Source organism: Triturus cristatus, chromosome 2_2 (assembly GCF_964204655.1).
Source record: "Triturus cristatus chromosome 2_2, aTriCri1.1, whole genome shotgun sequence".
Classification (NCBI taxonomy): domain Eukaryota; kingdom Metazoa; phylum Chordata; class Amphibia; order Caudata; family Salamandridae; genus Triturus; species Triturus cristatus.
In genome coordinates, this window is record NC_140582.1 from 216,873,022 (window position 1) to 216,890,446 (window position 17,425).

Below are 17,425 nucleotides of genomic sequence, written 5' to 3' on the forward strand. Positions count from 1 at the left end.
CGACTCTGTGTCCACCCATAACCAGGTCTAACTGGGTTCACTCTCACACAGTAGCCTCCTGGGCCCCCTTGGTGTGTTAGCGCCCTGTCACCATCGCACTGTGACCAGGGGACTCCACCAGTTCATGCACCCCCCGCTTCAGGCGCTGCCCCAGATGGAGGGTGATGGGGTTGAATCGTGCTGGCTGACACTCGCATAATTCCAGGGTCTATGCAACAGATAAACTCCCTAGAAAAAAGACCTCAGGTCCCTCTATTACCGGGACCGGGGCCCCTTGGCAGTCAATGCTCCAACTATTTTCATATTCAAGCCCCTCTCCTGGGCCAACAGGCACAGTTTTCTGTACCTCTCCAATGTTCTCACGAATATCTCCGCACAATACTACACATGAAAGAATCTCAGTCCTTGTGCAAGGGAGGAGAGTGTAGAAAAGGTGATGGGCCTAGGGGGGCCTGTAGGCGCCACACGGGCCTTCTCAGTCACTATCATGCGCTCACCGGGGCTCCACCTCACCACGCAAGTCATCGCAGGAGTCAAGCTCCTTAGTCATGTATAACCAATTTGACGTAGTCCCACTCCTCGTTCCTTCTGTGGGGTGTCACCATGCAGCTGTGCAACCCCGGATGTCCTCACCTCAGACAGGCCCACTATGTCCACAAAGCAGCAAGAGTAGGGCTGCTGACATCCCCTCATGGGGTCTGACGCCGCCCACTATGATGGCATCACGGTGTGGTCACCTGCACTTCCATCTTGTGGGTCGCTGACACAGACCTTCTCCCCTCAACGGGGTTACACTGCCCCGCCACACGGTCCCAGGTGCCTTCACCGCTGGCAGGGCCGTTAATGGTGTTAGAAGTGGAGGGTTAGGGCCAAATTGTGGGGCCCGGGTGCAGGACTCCACAGTCAGAAGTCCGTCATGCTTGTGTGTTGGCCACGCCCCCTACTTAACTACTCATATAACGTTCAAATTGAAATCAAAATCATGAAAACCAAGCAGTTGTATACAGTGTTCAGAGGGATCCTCTCCAAACCTGTACTGTTGAATGATGTTATGATTGTAATTCGATTTTAATTCAGGGCTGTTCAATGTCGGTCCTGACACATTTTCAGGTTAATTAATGACTAGACAATTGATTCCCATCTTAATGTATTATATGTACATTTATCTCATGTGGATAGCCTGAAAATACTACATGAATCTAGCCCCATAGACCCACATTGGACACCCCTGTTCTAAATATTATAGACTGGCTGTAGCATCACCTTTCTCTTAACAAGATGGGTGTGTTGGTTTCAGGGGAGGTTCATCTTACTCCAGGCTGCTGCATTCACAGAATTGTAAAGGTAACTGCGTCACGCTTCACCCAGGGATGCCCTGGCTTTGCTGAATGGCGCATGCGTAGTGCGGGCTTTGTTTCCGACATGTGTCTTTTTGAATCATAGCCGTTTAACTGTCGGTGATTGAAAGTTAAAAATAAAGCGGTAATGCCGCCGCTGTCAGAAAGGGCGAGGCGTGATTGGCTTATGAGGCTGGCTAATGGCGGGTGACCCGCAGTTGGTAATGGATTGTCTTACGGTGGTAACAGGTTTATGAAAAGATTTTTTAAATTAACTAACTAACTGATGTGCTCTAACAAGATGTAAGTGCACAGGGCTAAAAATATTTCCTCTGGAGAAGATTTTAACCAGCACCTGAAAGCTGCTTCGAGTCTGATTGGAGGCCTTTCAATAGTTGGTTCTGTTACGTTATGCCATATGTTATGTTAAGTTATGTTATATGCACTTCTGCCCTTTGTATAGCCTAGCAGTGTTTTCAGTCTCTGCACACTTTTTCTGTGGCATTCCAAGACTTCTCATTCGCCAGAGTCACAGCAGCCTGGCGTCATTGGGTTTGGCCAGCGAAGGTCGAACTGTTCAATGTAGTCTTTTGTGATGGTTCGTGTTGGTTCAGTGGGATGGATATGAAGTATTCAACTCGGGTGGGATACTTGAGGTGTTCGTTTCTATTGTAGTACCAACGAATCATAAGTCTATATGACTTTGGTGAAGCATGTGTGTTCTGTTGGCCTTACCATTCACTTGAGAAGACGGCAGTCCTTTGGGGCACCCAAATATGTTGCTTTGATACTGTATTGTGCACATTAGAGTGTTGTATGGGTTCAAAATGTGTGTGTGTGTGGTATTTGTGTGTGTGCCTGCACAGGTCTGACTAAAACGTTCTGTTGAGTTGTCAGTGGTACCTATGATAACCGACTACGTCATAGCTACTTTTTGTTGGATATATGTGTTATGTTCAGTCTAATGTGTTCCAGTGTTATAGGTGTGTGTATGCAGAATTTTAGGGCAGTGAGCCCAGTTGGGAACCGCGAGACAGCCAACAATAGGTTGTGTTGGATGGACGTGATTGGTCCTGTCTGATGTGTTGAGTTGGATGGCAGACTGTCCTGTCTTGATTATTGCTAGACATTAAAATTCCTTTAGTAACACTGATATTGTAACATGTTCCTCAACATGACAAGAACTAGGGTCAAGTGGTCTTCTACAATGGACACCGACAACTTGTCCAGCTCTAGCCACATCCTGCGAAAAACTGCCTTTTGATTTTGAGGTTGCTAGGAAGTGGTTGAGCTGTGGCATGATAGGTGTTTATTAAACCAATGTAATAAAGGGGAGTGAGGCCTTTCAAGGTCATATGGAGAAGCACTTCTCCTTTGCACCCTCATCTGTCTGAACCCTGTGTAAATGTCCTGTTTCACTTTTCTTTTCTGTCCTAAACCATCTCCCTGGAGAAATCCAGTGGGATAATCTGGATAGAAGGATATTATAATTCAGGGGTGGCCTTGGAAAACATATGCTGACAAATAAGGTGTAAGACCTGCCATCCCAAAGCCTTCCTAGAGAGCAAAACTAAAGAAGAGGAGGAGTCACGCTATGCACCAATGGGCTGGCGTGTCACTGAATTCTAGTGGATTGTCGCTCACATGCCCGCATGTGCACACTGCGTATGCCCAGAGGGTGGTGAAACCGTTATTTAAATTTTAGGGTTCTTAATCAGTCAGGATGGGGGCGGGTCCAATGCTGATTGACTGCAGCAGGGTGAGGGTGGGTTGTGTGTGCTGTTTTCAAAGTGCGCATGTCCCTTTGGCCAGCCGTTTTGCGATGGCCAGCCACACATGCGCAATTTGAAACCTCTAACCCAGCTGTCTTAAGACAGCTGGGTATGAGTGAGTGCAGGCCTCCAAGGTACTGGAGAGCACCAAGTGAGGCCTCTCCCTCCAATGAGGGCGCTGCTCTCATAGCATGAGAGCAGCGCCAGGATTGGTGCCCGCACTGCAGCATCCAGTTCTTTGAAAAGGTCCAGGGCGGAGGACGTCAACATCGGTTCAGGTAAGTTTTGTTTTTATTATTAATATTTGCGCCCCCGTAGATGCCTGCCGCCAGTGTAATCAGTACAGGACACAGGTTGTGGGTGTGCTGGAAGGGATTAACCCCAAAATGTGGATCATATACAAGGCCATATAGGATTCAAATAGTATGCCTCCAAGAAACACACCTGGAGACGGAGGGAAGTCCCCCAAAGGTGGAGACATGATTATTATTCTTACTCTAATCCCTCATCCCACTCGAGGGGGGTATATGCGGTAGGTGTATGGCTGGCCGGAGCAACTCCACTGTCAGTGTTGCAAATCATGAATGACTGACATGGTAGAAATGCAATGTTTGGGAGCTTGTTAAATGGGGTGCATGCGTGAATACTGTTCGTGCACGCCCACAACACAGTTGATGCATCTGTGCACAGTACTGATATGTGTGCACCCCACACTGACATATTTGTGTTGTGGGAAACAGAATGTAATTGTGTACTTGAAAGATTAATATAGAGGACCTTTCTTGCCACTGTCAAAAAAAATCCATAATGATCATCCTGAAGAGGGCCATGGATGACCTGGGCATGCCAGATTCATAGAGAATGAAATACTTAGGTAAATTAGAACACTCATATCACTCTGCAGACTGGGGATCATACTCTAGGCTAGATTATTTTTTATCTCAGGGACTATTTATAGTATGTGCCAGATACACATAATTATGGCAGTGGCGGCTCCTCCACTAAGGCGGAGGAGCGTCGCCTCTCAGGAAAAATAAAATGATAATAACACCATGTTATCATCATTTTATTTTTCAGTAATTGCTCTGCTTAAGTGCGGGGCGGCGCAGGGCCGGACAGCGCTGGGCTGCCCACTGAGCAGGGGGAGGCGTGGTGGACACTTTCTAAGTGCACATGATTGTTTGGCTGGCCAGCTTAGGCTGGCCAAAGCGTCATGCTCACTTAGCATGTTCTCCAACCGACTGTATTGCACAGCTGGTTGGAGAACATGCAGAGCTTTCTACTACCTGTCCGAGCGCCGAACCAGGCCGCTCAGACCAATCATGACGCTGCTGTCATGCTGGTGACAGCAGCGTCGTGATTGGCGTAGGGGATTTTAGGAGCCTTTGTGCTTCCTGTTTCCAGCGTCAACCGAAGAGGACTGCTATTCTGTCTAAATACCTAACTGACGCTGCCTATGCTTCTGTGTGATGTGTAGGCTACCTGTGGTATGCAAGGGATATATGAAATGGTAAAAATAAGTACTGAACCAGCAGCTTGATGAAGATGATTGAGATACTGTCTCCAGATCCTGACGGTAACTGTTTAGAATTAAAAAGAACACCTTCATATTATTTGTCAACGCAGTACTCATTTGTACGAGTGTCAATCATAAGTCGATGAAGTGGGTTCAAGTTCCACACTATACTATATCAGCCTTACCTATATTTAATGTATGGTCTCAAAGAGCCAACACAAGGCTCCGGCTTACAAATCTCATGTGCAGAAACTGATAAAAAGCGCAAAACACTTTCACTCGGTGAGTACTGACACCTAAACAAGACACACATAGAGTGCCAGTGACCTGTTGTGCATGATAGAAAATGCTCCTAGATAGCACTATACCATCATAGAAAATATTGTGCACATGATAGACACAAAAAGTAAAGGTCGCCGCCCCATGGGTAGCACTCAAGGTGCACAATCAAATCCTCACTTGGACATGTTCCACAATAGAGGCATACTGGCAGCAAATATCTGACATGCACACTAGATAAACTGGTCTCGCGATCCAGCTGAACCAGGCTCGCTCATGTGTTGGGTAACTCTCAATTTATTACAAATAGTAAAAGGAAGAAATCGGCAACCCAGCTCAAGCTGCCACTGGCCAAGATTCAGGAAGCAATCAACTGGATGGAAGCAAACGCCACTAAAAGAAATGATAGAATTAGGGACATTGAGGAGAGGGCAGCTGGAGACATAAGACACTCAAAATGACATATAGAGATGGCATGCAGGCAGAGAATGTGGTGGTCCGGCAGGCTTATGTCCAGAACCTACCACCCTCAACTTTTGCACTACCCCATCAAGAGTGATTTGGGCATGGAGACTAACAGAAATTGTCACTGAGGAACAGAAATCTAAGGGTAGGGAATGTGTCTTTGGGCTAGAGGTGCAGATCCCTGACAGAGCTCTCCTTGAGAGGTGAAGGAGCCGGGTTCCCTCTTCTGAATTGTACTCTGGAACCCTCGGTCCATGGACCTTTTGTGTCTGCTATAGAAGGGTAGAGGGGAAAAATAACTCATTCAGTTGGAATCATTAGTTTAAAGAATCAGGACTCCGAAGAATCACAGACTCCAGGTTGTCAAGCTTAGTGGGTCTATTACCAAGCCAAAAATAACTGGACATACAAACACCTCAAGGCGAGGTTGTAGAAATACATTGGAACTAATACAAAGTCAAACCTACCACCGAAATGTAGCGTCTGGAACATAAAGAGAATGACAAATTCCAAGAAAGGAATGCAGGCCAACATAAGAGAACAATAGATAGACCTCATGAGTTTACATACAAATGAGCTCTTTTACTGAGCATTTCTAACTCAAGAGATTACATGGGCACATCAGATGCCTGAATAAGTGTAAGCATCTAGCACAAGTCTACACATTATTGTTTTCAGCTAAACACGCATGTATTGTGATATTCGTTTTTCTGCGTTTATATGGAAAATATACCTAGTATATCATGTTTCACATTATTACAGTACACATTCTACTGTCACAGGTTAACACGTCGTGATTATAATGCACCCCTACAAATGAAAGCTCACCATTGCGCTCTATCAAGGGAAAGTTGGCTATAGACTGATGTTCTGCTTCTGTGGACAGCCTATGAAAGACGTGACCGCCCACGTTCAGGAGTACCGGTTAGGCTATGCCCTTGCAACTTGTGTTAGTACCAAACACCTCAATCACTCCCACAGCCTTCAAAATCAGCGTTATTATTGTTATTCCAAAGTTGTCAAAAAGGATCAAATTGGTTGTGATGTTTTCATTGTCAATATTATGAAAAACAAACCAATAATTAAAAAAAAACAATGTGAAGGACTGCTGGAATTATCTAAAAGGAGGATTCTGGGATGGTGAAAGGTCATCGGACACAGGAAGACCCAGATTCTCTCCCTATTATAACAAGGGGTTGGCAGTGGATCCATGCAAAGATACCCCTATGGTCCACAACTTGGTCCACATCATTGGCACAATGGGGAGACTTCAAAGAGGTGACGAGAAAAGAAGAAACTTCACCTTATCTGACTTTATTGGCATCTAGGAAAGCAAATGGTCTCAGGTCCAACTTGAAAGACTGTGGATTCCTCTATGACATTAATCCGGCCCTGCGGCAGAGGCAAAACACGTATCTGAGACAGCCCTATGAATCACGAGCTAAGCAGGTACCTATGTAATCCGGGTGACATGTATAGGTCAGGAGAGAGTGAGGCAGGCAGGCAATGACAAGGCGGTCCAATGTCTCCACAGCCCATGGTGAAACAGGCCTTCAGATGCACAGAGAGATCATTTCCACTAGAAATGATTACAAGGCATAGGGGACTGCCAGCACAAGTGTCTTACTTCTGCCTTGCAGATTCCTCGTTGCACCACTTACGGGTGCTCCTGGTGAGCATGAATGTTGATTACGCAACGGTAGACACTAGAATTGAGAAACACTACCCTCTGATCAGCAAAGGAAAACAAGCATTGGCAAATCCAATAGGTTTTGCCTTTTACGAAATCTATTGGGTTTGGAAATGTTTTTTACATGTTGTCCAGCAGTGCGAGCTGCTATGCAAAACGGCTTAAAGTTTTTTTTAATAAGCTCTAAAACGTGGCCAGCATTGACCCTGTCCTAGCATTTTTTTTCTTGAAGCCTTGTTGCACACTAGCCCGCGCTGCTATGCACCATGTAAAAAAAACACACCATGAAGGAGGGTTGTGGGAAATCAAGCAACACAAGAGAGGATTGTGGCAGTGGAGGGTGTTTGAAACAACGGTGAGTGGGAGGATGTCAGGGAGCTCAACATGTGCCCTAATGCCACTTTGACAGGTTTGCGCTATATAAATTTGGGGAGGGATTAAGTAACACAAGGGAGGAGGGTGTGGTGGGGGAGTGATTGAGACAATGGCGAGTGGGAGGGGAAAATGGGTTAAACAATGTAGGGCAGTAGGTGAGAACTGCAAGTGGGAGGATGGGAGGAATGAGGGTCAACGGTGAACAGGAGACGGGGGCAGGGATGGGTAGAAAAACAACGTCAACTAGGAAGAGGTTGGCGGCGTAAGTAGAAAAACAAAGACGAGCAGGAGGAGGGCAGTGGCGCTGGTGAGGGTGAAAATGGGCTGGGGATGAAATTGTACAACGCAAGGTGGGGGTGAAAATGAACGGCAGCTTGGAGTGGGGGGAAAACGGACAATGGATAGTGAGGGAAACCATACAGTGCCATACACTCTTTTATAGAGTGCTTGGCCAAAACTAAAAAAAAAAAAAAAAAAACCTTCAAGATAGCGTAGCCGGTGGAAGAACACTGGCCGCAAACAGGAAGCTGTGCTGGGCCCATGCCTCACGGCATGGACAGAAGCTCAAAGAAGGCTGCTGGAGGAGGTGAGCAGTTGGCAGGAAGCAGGAGACGTGACCAGTAAGAAGTGAGGAACTGAGAGTGAAGTAGGTGCCACCAATGGTAAGTAGCAGAAAGTAATGGGAGGGCTCTAAGCCCGTTTGTTTTGTCACATGCTATTACCAACATGGAGCATCCCAAGAACAGCCAGGGACATTAGCATATAATGTCTGCTCTCAGAGCGCCTAAATTCCGGCTAAAGATGCCCTTAATGTTAAATTACCATCCAAAACAAACATGCAGATATCTGTGCAATAAATAGTGAGGGGCCAATTTACAAAGGGCCTCCGACCTTGATGCGGGAGCCATGCAATGGGTAACTGCAATACCGAGGTCCCGCCATAACTGCGGGGCCTCCATCAGGCGTGAATGGGACCCTGTATCTGCATGTGGATGTACGGCGTTACAACCCATTCCATTGTAACACATGCCTTTACCACGCATGTTTTACAACGCAAATGCCATTACAACACAAACCTTGACCACCCATGTTATTTCAACGAATTTCATTGTAAAAGCATGTATGTTAAAGGCATATGCCTGGCAAAGATTCCCTGATCCCCACCCTAAACCCAGTCCCTGGCGTACCCCACCCTTCTAAAAAATACCGTTCCCTTCCGCTAAACCCTTACTCCTGTGTGACCCTTCCCGACCCCCAGCCCTTCCCCTGCCCTAAACCCTAAAATCCTACCACTAAGCGAACCCCCCACCCGGCCTCCAGCCCTTCCCTTACCCTGAACCATAAAACACTACCACTACACCCCCCCGGCACCCAGCCCTTCTTTTACACAAACCCCTAAAATAGTAGCCCTCAGCTCCTCCTGCAGGCAGCTCGTCTGAGGGGCGGTGCACGACGTTGTGAGGAAGCAGAAGAGTCTCTCTACTGCCTCTTACGATGTGGATTGCTTACCAACCAGCCGTGGCCCGTGCAGGTAAGAGCGGTGGGGCCGGGTTGGGGGAGGATTTGACAGATGATCACAAGGGAAAATTAAATAAATAAATACATAATTTTGCCTCGTCATCGTTTGTCGAAATCCACCCCCACCTGGCCCCACTGCTCTAACCTGCACGGGCTGTGGCTGCTACCAACGGGGCTGTTTCCATGACTATGCCCTTACTGCTACACATATACCTTTTCCGTACATACCTTTACAAGTAAATTCGTTGTAAAGGCATGTGTGGTAAAAGGATATGCATAGTAAACAAATGCTTAGTAGAGGTTACATGTTGTAATGGAGCATGTGTTGTAACGCATGCGTTGTAATGGCATGTACTGAAACTGCTGTGTTGTAATGTCTGTTTCCCTTCGCATGATGTTACACCTCATTTCCATGGCCAAAACTCAGAATTGAAGGCTTTTAGAGTAACAGGCAAATACCCCACCTGGTATCTTTATTTGCAAAGTGCGGTAAATACCACACCGCAGTCTGTCACCCTAATAATCATGGCTGAAGTCCTCTGTGTCAGAGCCCGATTTTGACTTTGAATTGACTTCCAATCCTTCCACAAACACGTGTTGGGGATTAGAATTTCGAGTTACACGATAATTATTGCAGAAGGCTGTTTATCCCTGACAGCTTTCCCCTGGTAGAACCTGTCGAAATGTATCGGGGAAAATGCCCTGTAAACAGGTAAAATAATAGGAGAACGCAAGTTATATTCCCACACATGGTAAAATCTCACTCTGGGGTAACAGGAGTTACGGGTGTGGTGATGGGGGCTGAAGTCTTATGTCATGGCCCCGGTGAAAGCATCTGCCCCCAACACACAGCTCGCGGTTGAGAACATCAACAACTGCACGTGGCAAACAGAAACTGCAAAGTCAGCACAATACATACCAGAAGGCGCACGTCTGCAGCGCGCGCAAATAGATGGTCACGTGAGTCAGAAAGCGCTGACGTGACTGTTCTGTGCCTGTTCTGTGCCTATTCGTGTTATTTCTCTTATTGCTTCTTGTGTGGTTAGCAACAGGACAATGACGCAGTACATTTAATTATCTAAATATCTGTTCTCGGCACTTCCGGGCTCTCTGAGTGTGACAGCCCATAATATTACTTCAGTCACAGTACCTCGGAGTTTATTGTTGTAAATGTCTTCAGGTGCACAGGTCTGGGGTTCATGTCAAGGAGGCCATCATAAGCACAGCAGCATAACGCAAAGTGATGGGGCCCTCTTGCAGAAGGTGAAGATGGGCCCCAGAGTCCCCCGTATCTCACAGATATTCATTCGCTTGGGCTGAAAGGGGGTCTCCTGAAATGGTTGCCCTCCACCCTATGCTATTCTCAGCATGTGTCACAGAAACAATGGGGAGACCCTGTGTCCCTCAGAACCTGGGTATTTAGCAACAAAACTACAGTGATTCTGTCGGGTACAAGACTGATTTCTTCACATAAGCATAGGCAATTTAAATAGTATCACTAACTTAGATACCAAAGGAACACAACCAATAATTACTTCATAAATGTCAGATACAATCTGAATATTTATTTTAGTTACTAAGGCTGTCAAAATAAGCAGTGACATATAGTACAGTGAAGTAAGTGCTCAGTGACTGTTGTGACTTGAATGCATTATATACAGGTGTGGGTAAAATATTTACAAACGATCAGAATGGATTCACAATTAAGGGAAAGACGGGGTGGGGGGGTCAGCACAAGTCGAATCAATGTCTCCGGTAGAAGGCACCCGCCAGCCTCGATTGGAAGAGGTTCACTTGAGCGATTTATACCTCAACTTGGGCTGTCTACTACCTCCTAGCCTTGAAGAAGACCCGCCATGACATCAATGAATTAGGCTGTCGTCAGGGTCGAAACATCGGCGTTACACGTTGGCTCAGCTACACCAAGTCTCATGGTTTAGAATGATGAGCACTGTTGCCTTCTACCGGAGACATTGATTCAACTTGTGCTGACCCCCCCGTCTTTCCCTTAATTGTGATTCCATTCTGATCGTTTGTAAATATTTTAGTAGTTTTTGGTTGTGTTCCTTTGGTATCTAAGTTATTGATACTATTTAAGTTCTCAGCGTGTGAGCAGCACTGGGATTGGTCTGAGCGCCGCTGTGCAGCGCTCAGACATAGACTGGGAGCCTGTGTTGGTTTCTCTACCCAGCTGTACAATGCAGCTAGGTGGAGAAATGCTAAGTGCGCATGACTGTTTGGCCGGCCTTTTTGGGCCAGCCAAACCATCATGCGCATTTAGCAGTGCCCACCACTCCCCCCTGCTCCCTGGTGCTGCAGCGCCACTGTGGCTGTCCCTGCCCCTCCCTCGGCTCGGCTGGCAGGCAGCCTGCAGGACGCAAAATAAAGTAATAATAAAAAAGTTTTATTATAATTTTATTTATGTCCTTGCCTCTGCTATCTTTCAGCAGGGAGGGCGACGCTCCATAACGTAAGAGCCATCACTGCCTATCACAAGATATGGAAAAATAAAATTGACGTACTACAGTTTGAAAGGCAGGCTAATACACACTTTTGAATTCCACTCTAAAATGTAAAACATTTTTCAGATGTTGCATTGATGCGGGAATGTTGCTCCATAATCGTGCAACTCAGGCAGAGAAGCTGAATCCATACATTCTACATTAGAATGTATGATTCTATTGGTAGTGGCTTTATCTTATCAGGTTTGCTTAGGCTCATGTCCTTGCAGTGTTTTCTCATACCACAAACCTGAGCAATTAGCAGTTGCTTCTGTGGCCATGCATGTGAAAATACACATCCTGAAAGTCTACGGATCTGGGACGTTCTGCAAAAATATCTCAGAATCTATAACTATTTACAAAGTTTTTTTACCTTTTCTAATTGATTATTTACTCTGCCAGAAGAGTGGGTATACTGTAAATACCTTTTCTGTAATTCTAACAGAGTAGGACATAAGCATACAATGTTTTCTACAGTAGTATCTGCTTCAGAACATAAACAACAAGATGTCTGGTCCTTAGCCTCGTTGGAACTGACGCTCTCTATTTGTTAAATCCGGAATGAATAATAGCCTTAATCTTAAATAATAATTTTTCGTTTTTTGCCCCAAGATTGAAATTGAAAATTGTACAAGATAAAGACTGGATTTAATCGATCAGTTCTCTTTTCAAATGTACAATACCGAAAGCTAAACCTTTAACACATTCACCTCAGGCATAACTAGATGTGGGACGCCATCTTGAATCCTGGTGCAGGCGTAGATGCTGACATTTTTCATGCCTGAGGGATCACCCAGATTTTCTTGGTAATCAACACCATTTGAAAATGAAGGAACTAAACTCTTTGTGCAATAGGTAGCCCTATTTCTAACACTTGTAAAGGCTAAAGATGACTTTTCTTTTAGCAAATTAGGCTGCTATTTCATCTTTAGGAATGAGGGAGGGCCAGCCGTGTAGATGCAGCACTCTCCCCTTTTTGAGGAAGAGGGGTGTAACGAGGAACTGGGCTGAGAAGACTACCTACCTTTAAAACGTCGTTCTGAATAGAATTAAATAATCCTCGTAGCCAATGTGGAGAACACATGTAGAGCTCAGTCGTTTTGCTAAGATTATCCCATTTTTGCAATGCTCAGAAACTTGTTTAGCACTTGGGAAGAAACATCACGTATTTACACAGTGGTTAATAACCTGCTCTATTGATGCAGTGAAGAAGGCTTTTTGCACAAAATATCGGAAAAAAAATATTGTGTGGACAAAATATTGTGTCAAGAATATCGAGTACAAAAATATTGTAAAGGTAAGTTTCTATGGGTAAGCAAACTTTAACTATACTTACCTCCACATACCTTGACGATATATATATCTTCAAGGTCCGTAGATGTGGAGTTAAGAACAGTAAATCTTTCTTGATATTTTGGTTCTCGATATTTTTGACCCAATATTCTGTCCACACCATATTTGTTTCCTCGATATTCCATCAGACAACCGCGAAGAAGTAATAACTTGTGAAGTTGTTGGCAGACATGGCCGTGGTGGATATTTTAAACGAGCTCATCAGCCATTTTTGGTTGCTGCTCCGCTAGCTCCCTGTCTTCAGCAGGCATGACGATATAGCCTACTCAGTAGCTGCTAATGATATGATTTCCATTCCTGTCCACCTCCTCTCATGAGACAGGTAGCATCTGGCCGTAATTGCATTTGTGTTGGCTTTGCTGAGGGCAAGAGCTCCCGCGTGGCAGAAGGGGGCTTCTTTACTTTGCTGAAGGATGCTATCACCACTTCAATAGAACCAGCCTTGACTGCCCTGGAGGATGTCACCCCATAAAGATGGACTCGATTTTGGCCATTTGGTATTTTCAAATACTTTGCTTATTGCCTAAGGCACACATTATGAGAGGCTTGGTCATTTCAACAGCACCAGAATCCCTACATATCCTTCAGAACTGTTTTGTTTCTCTGAGATAGTTTAGCTGCTGAAACCCTCCTAAATGCTAGATGTTCCTTCAAGCTTGACTGCAAGGCTGTCCATCTTAACACGCCAAAATACCTAGCATAAAAGTTAACGATTTTAGGTAGTGTTTTCTGATGCAGGAGCAAAAGAGGCCTGTGGCTGACAGCTCCTGAATTCAAGAAACAGAAGACCATGCCACAGTTTCCCTATGCAGTCTCCCCAAAATCTGGAACTCTTTGTCCTCTCTCTTAGGAAAATACCTTCACTCAACGTCTCCAAATCCGAACTTAAGTACACCCTAACTCAGACAGATGACTACACCACAGTGAGATCTACCTTCCCCTAAGTCCTACCTGTAACACCTGCCTGAGCACAAACATGTCTACTCTGCCACACCTGTTGCAACTCTCCTCCCATAATATACGCATCTTCGGGTTCGCTTCTATATATGTCATAATGAAGTAAGGACTGGGAAATCCTGCAGGGCCTTGTGCCAAAACTCTGGCTTCACAGTCTGCCCCAATAGTAGTTCCTCTCAAAGTGTTCCTCTCCCATCCCATGAACTCCCTCCGCGTTTATCCACCTGCTGTTTCCAAGCCCTGCTGCCACATGCTATAATTTGAAAGGCATGAACATTTCCCCTCTCTATTGTCAATTTTTTATTATAATACTTACCATTAAGTTCATGCTCATTTTGTCTGTGCAACACTCAGACACTGTTGAGGCCTGGCTTTGGAAAGCTTTTATAGTTGTTTTGCAACCGAATAAAGTTATATTGAATTGAAATGAAAGCTTAGTTAATAAATGAAGAACAAATACAATCTATCTGTGTCTAGCGGCCTCCGAACCACTGCAGTCTACTACAGGTTGACATGCTGAGGCTTTACCTTTGAAAGGAGAGATCTTCAAGTGGGCCAGTATTCTCTGGTCATTTTAGGCTTCCACCACCCTCCATAAATACATCAACATTCTGGCAGACAGACATGATATTTATGACTCTGGCTAAGGCCCTGTAAGGTGAGTGCAATGCACAAAGCTGCCTCCAGATGTCCCTGTGGAAAGAATCAACGGCGCAATGAGAGAGGTGGTGCAGAATCTTGTTGACGTGCATGTGCTTCCATTCTTTTGACAAAATTCATTTGCTTTCTAGAAGTGAAGGGGAAGCATGTGCAGTTGGAAGACCAGAGAGGATCCAACACGTATGAAAGCCCTGGAGCTGAGCGGTCCACTGCGGTGAGTTAAGATTTAAGGGGTAATTGACCCCTGAACTCCGGTTCATTGTAACTGCACCTGACTGGACGGACATTGAAATTCTTGTGTGTGTTCTGGTTTGCAACTGGTGTTGCCATCAGCGTGTGGGTTCAGATTGAATTGTGTAGGTATTTCTATTGTGTTGTAACTCTATTTCTATAGCATTTGCTACCTCTGATGAGGTGTGGGATCTCTGAATGCCGGGCAGAACACTGCTCTGGAACCCAAGGTTTGTGCTTAATCCAATGGTTATTGATTGTTGTTGGTTAGTGGGAGTAGTCGTGTGCACTCAAGGAGACCGTTGCATGCATTTATTCCACTGTCTTTGTGTAGATTTAACTGGCAGGGTTAATTGTGTTCATTAGTGGGGTAGATGTGTTCATGCACAATGTTGGTGGAATTAACAGATAGATTGGAGGAGATTAGGCATTATTAGATTGTAGGATTATGGTTTCTAAGAAGGTGTCAATTAGGTATATAGTACTTTCCATACCCCTTGCAAGGTCTCAAGCATAATATGATAGATACCACAGAAGTTGTCTGATCAGTTTATTTCAAAGGGATAATTTATCAAATTAGAGGAATTTCCAACCTTGGGCCTTTTATGCATCTAAGGAACATTTGACAGAATAAAGTATTTCTAGAGTGTTTTCTGGATCTGCCTTTCAGAAGACGTGGATAGTTTGCCTGTGTTCAGATAGTGGAGAAGTGTGGCTCAATGATTAGAGTGGCAGACCCTGATGCAGAGGTCTAGCCCGGGACCAGGGTTCAATTCCCCGCCTCGGCGGGTCTTGGGCTCAAAAATTCCACGGACCTGATAATTCTTGCCTTGGTGCCATTCCAATCATGGAGTCCCACTCTGCAACTCTGGGCAATAGCTTGCTTAATCTCCACAACGGCCCCCACAACGCTAAGGATGCCTGGCCTCCACCTTGGGGGTGCCCAGGAGTGGACACCTCACAGGGAAAGCCAGGATGGGTTCCACAGCGGTATTCGTACAAGCGCCTTGAGACCCTTGCGGGTGAGTAGTGCGCTATACAAGTATCAATTTACATTACATAGGTCTCTTTGTGGATAAACAAATAAGCAAATCTACTAAAATGACCAGTTCTCAGCATTTGGCCTCATACCTGAACCATACTGTGGCAGGCCATGGATGTCAGAATGACATTTCTTGACCAGAACCAATGGAAACCTCTAGGGTACCAATAGAGAGGCGAAGCACTAGTTCATAGTTAATCTTATATGACCTTTCTTAACCTTTTACAGTTTGTTGTATTGATTATCCTATTTCAGTGGTTCTTAACCTGTGATCCTGGGACCCCTGGTGGTCCGCGTAGAGTACTCAGGGCGTCTGTGCCTGCTTTGAAAATTGATTAATATTAACAGATTAATAAAGTGCATTAAAATAAAAAAGCAACTTGTAAAATTGAAAATATTAAAGCTTTCTGTAAATGTGAAGACATTTTAAATGGGTAGCTAAAAATGAGGGAGCAGATTTACAAGCCCCTTGCGAGACATTTACGCCGCCGTTGCGTCACTTCTGTGACGCAGCGGCGGCGTAAACATGCGCCATGTTGCGCCATATTTACAACGTGACGCATCTAGGAAGATGCGTCACGTTGTAAAGCCCTGCGCTACATTAAACCCGCGTCAGGTTTAATGTATGCAGGGTGGGCGTTCCGTCAGAAAAAGCCTCGGAAAAGTGACGCAGTGAAATCTACAAGATTTCACTGAGTCACATTTCCGACTCTGCTGCGTCAAAACCCTGCGCCTGCTTGAAGCAGGCGTAAGGCATGACGCAGCATGTTCGGTATGGGCAGCCCCTGAGCATTGCTGGAGTTGCGTCGTGCTTGCGACACGACTCAGCAATGCGCCGCCCTTATGCCATCAGATGCATCACGCATCTGTTTATCCTTGCGCCATGATGCGCTGCATTGTAAATGCAGCGCATCTGTGGTGGCGCAAGGGTAAGCTTGAGTGACGCATCTTTCCTGGCACATCCCTGCTGATTTGCAGGAATGCGCCAGGAAACATAAATCTTCCCCGAAGTTGGTATCAACAGATGGATTTGTGAAACAGTGCAAGTGCATCAAACAGAATAAAGTATAGATGATGAGTTGCCATCATTTAGAAAAGCTCCAACCCTCCCATTAAAATTTTGATTTTTGTGTGTGTTTGTTTGTAAATTACATAACATATTTAATCGTTTGTGTATTGTTTTGTGGTTCAAATAATCGAAATTGCTTAGGCCGGTATCCCCAGATTCCAGTGGGGGTCCCCGGATTCTTATAATTATTCGCTGGGGCTCCCCAGATTCTTGTAATGAATGTGGCAGGACGGCTAGAGTGGTCGACCTCGTAGCTGGGGGGCCTATAATGCTGCTAAAACGTCCCTGGTTAAATGTAGTCTTATCAGCTGTAGGCTGAGCGGACTATAAGCTGTAGTCTCTCTGCATTGTGGAAGCTCTTTCACCCCCTCTGCTCTCCCTTTCTGCTCATCCATTCCGCCCTTTGTTTTCACTATTTCCTGATGCCGCCTGCCTCCTTCAAAGACATATTAATGTTAGCGCATTAGCAATCAGCCTGTTAATGGGGTGCAAAGGAGACAGGTATATGGCTGAAAGTGAAAGACACACCTGACACTTATTGGAAAGTTTGCATTATCACTTTCAATAAATACAATTAAAACATGTATGTTACTTTCTGAATACAGACCATTGTAAATGTACCAACCATGCTTACCTCCCCTTTGATTCACAATGTTGTCG

The 17,425-nt window shown here is 45.3% G+C and overlaps 1 protein-coding gene across 2 annotated transcripts in view; it reads left to right on the forward strand.

Annotated features, from left to right (window-relative positions):
- PALM2AKAP2 (PALM2 and AKAP2 fusion) overlaps positions 1-17,425 on the forward strand; it is an 843,707-nt gene that overhangs the window by 530,026 nt on the left and 296,256 nt on the right. For both annotated transcript variants that reach the window (XM_085641250.1, XM_085641251.1), the window contains one exon: positions 14,555-14,637. In XM_085641250.1, the coding sequence (XP_085497376.1) occupies positions 14,555-14,637 (83 nt within the window). The remainder of the gene's footprint in view (positions 1-14,554; positions 14,638-17,425) is intronic.